This window comes from Rhagoletis zephyria, unplaced genomic scaffold, assembly GCF_001687245.7.
Source record: "Rhagoletis zephyria isolate East Lansing unplaced genomic scaffold, Rhagoletis_zephyria_1.1 Rzeph_scaffold_11091, whole genome shotgun sequence".
Lineage (NCBI taxonomy): Eukaryota > Metazoa > Arthropoda > Insecta > Diptera > Tephritidae > Rhagoletis > Rhagoletis zephyria.
Window position 1 is genome coordinate 9,494 of NW_016168168.1, and position 5,598 is coordinate 15,091.

The following is a 5,598-nucleotide window of genomic DNA, read 5'->3' on the forward strand; positions in this document are numbered from 1 at the left end:
TATGTATGTATAAAAGCTGATTTATAAAAATTTTAATTAATTTTAATCTTTTAAGACATTTTCTGATTTCAATTTAATATAAATAAGTATGTACTTATCTAGGCATTCTACATTAGTTTCTCTGTAAGGCATTCTTTGTTCGCTTCTCTGGATTCTGTTTATCCATGCGTTCTCCCTTCGTTTGAAGGTAATGCTGCGGGTAAGGGCTTACCTCCAATGACATGCCCATGTTAAAATAAGGCCTTCTTGAAGCGAAAGGGTAAGCGATTCCCATCGCCTAGCTCGTTTCCACTTTCGTTTCTGTTGTAATCGTGTTTTTTGCTGGGATAGTTCAGGTATTTTTGTTACATTTTCGTAATCAAATTTAATAGTATCTAATTAGTAATTAAGAGTTAAAAATTTATATATTTTTTATTACCGCTCAAGAACGCATTTCAATTTTCAACATAAATGCCACCCGATGCACTAAACCAGACCTGGGCGGCGCCTGCCCGGCGGGCATATTCGCGTATACATACACGCTCTGCTTTAGAAGGCAGCGAAATCTTCATTCAGCCGCACGACTTGTTCGCTACAAAAATTCTCTGTCGAAGCTGCCCACCTCTGCACTAAACACTATTTTTGAGTTCACCGAGGAAGGTGGTTCACAGAGATAATTCATTGCCAATGTAAAAAAATTTTTGGAAATTCTTTGCGACTATAATAATAATAGAATTGGTGCTTACACATTTGTTAGTGATTAGCCGGGCTTCTCCTCCGATCTGTGGCGTGCGCATTGATGTTGTCCAATAAGGGGAGGGACCTACAATTTTACGCCGACTCCGAACGGCGATTGTATTTTTATGAGAAGCTGTTTTTCATGGCAGCAATACACTCGGAGGTTTGTCATTGCCTGCCGAGGGGCGACCGCTATTACAAAAAAATTTTTTTTTTTGGGTTTTTTATGTTGGGTTGAACCGCTACACCACAGCGGCCGTCTATGATTCCACCCAATTAAAGGATCAGTACAAAAACTGGAATCAGTATCAGAGCCGTTGGCGATTTCCTCAAAGCATATCCTGGTCTCGCTCTTCAATAGAAGGTTTCAGTAGAGTTCGGCGTTTTTCATATGATTCGGCAGGTTTCTCCAAGCTAACTGATTTCTATTTTCGAGTTATTTAGTTCACCATCCACCCAGTTTTTAGATTTACTGATGGCAGAAAATAAAACGAGTTTTGAAACGTGTGTCACAAAATATTGCAACAATGAAGCCTTACGTGGCGATTCGGGAAGCGAAACGATATGGAACCATGCATATTAGTTCGATTTTCATCACATTTAAAAAAATAAGTTAAATACGCTTTTTTCTTAGCGGCGTTCATTGCTGTTTATCTTTTGTCTTTGACTTTTCTCCTTTATTTACCAAAAATAGTCGATAAATCCGGGTTGCAGACGGAGGAGTTATCTATTTAATGCAGGATTATATCATAACTTGGATTCCAGAGTGGACATTTTGTATTCTTAATTACGTATTGGATAGTTCAACTCGAAAGAGAAGAAATTCTAGCTAAACAAAAAACCTATTATAACATTATGAAATTTATTAAGGGCAAGAGTCTACCGGATATACGATCGGGTATCCGAATCCGGCTCTTATTTTTTACAGGATATCCGGAATCCGGTTATCCGGCAAAATCTCTATCCGGCACATCCCTAATATATAGATTACTTACCGGAATTCGGACTAGAGTCTATAACAAGGGCTATATCTATCAATATTTTTTGTGAAGGATGGGTTCATGTGAAATAAAATATACATGAGTTGTTTGAAGAAAAATTTATTAATTTATTGATAAAATATGCTCAAATTGGCGACCTTCTACTCTAATACAAGCTCGGCACCTTTTATGAAAAGACGCTTTTAGAGATCTTAAACTCAATTGGGCTATCTCAGCAGCAGCTCCATTTATTTGTTCCCGCCAATGCTCTTCGTTTTGAATTGTTTTTGAATAAATTTTTATCCTTAAGACAGCCCCAGCCTCGTCCAATCCATCGGCGAGGATAAGTTTCGTCTAAATGAGCTCTTACTTCACGCCCGTAGTGAGCAGGGCACCCGTCATTTTGCAGCCATAGTCTTCGCCGCAGGTTTAAGGGTACATCTTCTAAAAGAGTTGGAAGCCGTTCCTGAAGGAACTCTAAATAACTGTGAGAGTTGAGCGTTGGTGGCAGTTCCACAGGTCCCAATATCTGACAATTAAAAATACCGCACCATAAATTTATTTTGTACCGGTACTGCGAACGATCTTCTCTCATTTCGTGAGGATTGTCTATCTGCCAACTGTGAAGGTTAAGTAAATTAAAATACCCATCACGTGTGCATGATGATTTATCGCTCCAAATTATTTTATTAAAAAAGTTGGAGTCTGATTCATGCATTCGCAACATTTCACGGTAAAATCTAACCCTCGGCAGGTAATCTCTTTCTTGTAGAGCCTGAAAACGTTGAATGTCGTAGGGATGAAATCGATGGTCTTTTAAAGCTTTGTGAACTGTAGTTTTTTGTATTCCCGTCCGTCTTTACATCATTCTTACTGAAGTCGATGGACCTAGTTCCACTTCCTGTAACACAACTTCAACATCTACCGTTGCAGGACATCCTGTTTCGCCGCCACGCCTTCCAGGTATGCGACCTTAAAAAAGTGAAAAATGATAGTTAACAAGCAGGCAAACAAGAAGGGTGTAAAAATCAGTTACCTTTATATATTTCTGTATGGGTCCGGGCGAATACTTCACGACCCGGATGCCGACGATTGGGGTATAGAGTCTTTGAGCAGCTCTGGCATTACAGCAATCTTCACCGTGAATAGGTGAATATCCGCATATTCATGCGACGTATCTGCGTGTTCTCTGTCATAGTATTAGTAACACAATGTTCGAATAATGTCAGGAACAGGTAATAAATAATGTACCTTTGTACTATTTAGCATGTCATTGGTCGGTAACAAGAGCAACTTAAATTTAAATCTATTAAATACATTATAGCGTGTCTCAGTCCTTTGCCCGCAAAAGCGGCTATAACTTATTTTTCTATTCGAAACAGTAAAAGTGGCACCTTTCTGAAATCTTTGTTAAATAAACAATTTTTTATGTAATGCAAAGTTATAGCTGAGTACATTTTTTTTTCACCAGAGATAGTCAAAGTTGGGGAGGAAAATATCAAAAACTTAAAAATCACAAAGTAGTCCTAATTTTATGATGGTTCCTTAATATATTTTAACTACATTGCATTTGAGTATGGAGAAGCAACTATCTGGAAGTATTTTACATAAAAAATTGTTTGTAGATGCAGTTAAAGAAAATACATGAATATGCACTATTTTTTATTAATTCCAAAAATTTAAATATTTTATAAACGGTGACACTTTTACCTGAAAATTTTTTGTTTATCAGGGAGCTCACCCCCATCTACCTTCTCCTCAAGTTTGTCAGGTTACTTCTGGGACACCCTGTATGGGCGCATGTAATAGACTAGTCTATGTCGACTTGTCTAAACGAAGTGTGCAGAGCCATCGAAAAAACTCTCTGTCCATAACACATAACGTTTAAAATGACTGTGGCAGACGAAAGGGACGCGAAGAGGTATTTCTGTGAAAACTTTGGTATTCCTGCAACAATTGGGGCGATAGATGGAACGCATATTCAAATGGTGCGGCCTACTGTAAACGAACATTTGTATTTCAATAGGAAACTGAAGCACAGTGTAAATGCCATGGTTGTGAGTAGTTGTATGAAACACTTATGCAAATATGTATATATGACCATATGATTGAACTATTACAGATATGTGATCACAGAATGATTGAAAGGGCAGTTTATGCTCGTTTTGGAGGCGCATGCCACGATTCACATGTGTGGAATGTGTCCCATGAGAGACGTTTTGAAGGCGGCGATAGAGCCACACACCTAATAGGTTGGCTAATTTTACTTCTCTTTTTTATATAGTATTAATTTTGTGATTGTTTCTTTTATATTTCTTTGAAAGGAGACTCGGGATATCCCTTAGAAGCATGGGGTCGAATCGTCACAGTCGTGAACGAGACGACAATCGTACGATCGAAAATTTCGTCATTCGATCTTCGAATGCACATTATCGGATGATTACATTCGAAAGCTGACGAATCGTAATTGAATGTTTGTTTATCGATTATTTTTGTCTTCTTCTTCCTATTTGGCAGTAACAATAGACGTTGAAATGCCAAAATAAGTGAACCAAAAATAAAAAATAAACTGCAAAACAAGATGGATCCCAGTTTTTAGTTTTATCTTAGCTCAAGCGACAGCGAAACGGATGAAAAAATTGTGCGCAAACAGTTGCGGGACAAAAGCGATCCGCTGGCTTTATCAAATAATGCGTAAGTACTATAAATGTAGTAAATGTGACAGTCATCTAAATTTCTAATTTTGCTGATTCATCAAGCAATTTCGGCTTAACAAGGAAGCATTCCAACATGTCCGCAAAAAATTGATTTTTCGAGCCATGACACCAAAGCCGTTCCACCAGTCCTGCAATTAGCTGCTAGTCTTTCTCTTCTTGGTAGTGGCAGCTACCAACACACGGTTGGAAGTGACTACATAATTGGAATGTGCCAGAGTACAGTGTCCAAATTAACTTCCCATGTTCCTTTGCAAATGAAGAATTAGCTATGCCCTGAATTTATAAAATTTGATGTGGACAACTCGCAAAAATGTAAGGAGTGGTTTATGGAGAACTACAGAATACCCGGAGGTAAATAAAAAACCAATGCACATAAATATAAACACTTTTATGTATGTAGATATGTACATATATTGAATTTATGTACATCAACCTTTTTTGTATCATTTTAGTTATCGGATGTATAGATGGGACTCACATAGGTTTGCAGAAGCCAACCCAAAATGAACATATGTACTTCAATAAAAAGGGCTCCCATAGTCTTAACGCTATGATAGTAAGTTTTTCATACAAAATATTAAATATTTGTTAACTAATACACATTTATTTGTATGCATACTTCCAAAGATTTTTGACCACACATACAAAATTGTAGCAATCAATTGCCAACATGGAGGAGCAGCGCATTGGCCATTAAATTCTTTTGTGTTGAATTCATCTTGTTGTAGTTAGTCTTTATTAAAATAAATGTTAAAATTGTTAATAAATTTACATTGCCTTGAAAATTGCTTACATTTTAAAAATTCGCTTAAATTTAGCGCGCTCACGATTGATAGTTGCTGATCGAATGACACTAAGAAGGAACGAGTACGTCCAGTTACTCGTTCACGTCTGTCATCATACCGAATTTCGATAAATTTCGATAAATGTTGCTCGTTCACGACTGTCATAATCCGAAATTCAAATTTTTAGATAACGAGTTGCTCGTTCACGACTGTGACGATTCGACCCCTGGTTGTTAACACCGTATAGAAGCGCGAATGCAGACTGTTTAGGCCACCGGCCTAAATTTGCTTGAACTTTCCGACACACCCTAATTTCTGGAGCTTGGTGGCTGGATGTCTTCCTTCTCGGATAGTCGCTAAACGAGTAAGTAAACCGTTTTTGGTTTTATTTACGGTTGC

The 5,598-nt window shown here is 37.6% G+C and overlaps 1 protein-coding gene across 1 annotated transcript; it reads left to right on the top strand.

Annotated features, from left to right (window-relative positions):
- Positions 1–4,032: 4,032 nt before the first annotated feature.
- LOC108376849 (putative nuclease HARBI1) lies at positions 4,033–5,533 on the top strand. Its single transcript, XM_017633097.1, has 3 exons — positions 4,033–4,765; positions 4,867–4,970; positions 5,042–5,533. Exons 1-3 carry the CDS (start codon positions 4,741–4,743, stop codon positions 5,144–5,146), a joined length of 234 nt encoding a protein of 77 aa, XP_017488586.1. The 5' UTR covers positions 4,033–4,740; the 3' UTR covers positions 5,147–5,533.
- The last annotated feature ends 65 nt before the right edge of the window (positions 5,534–5,598 follow it).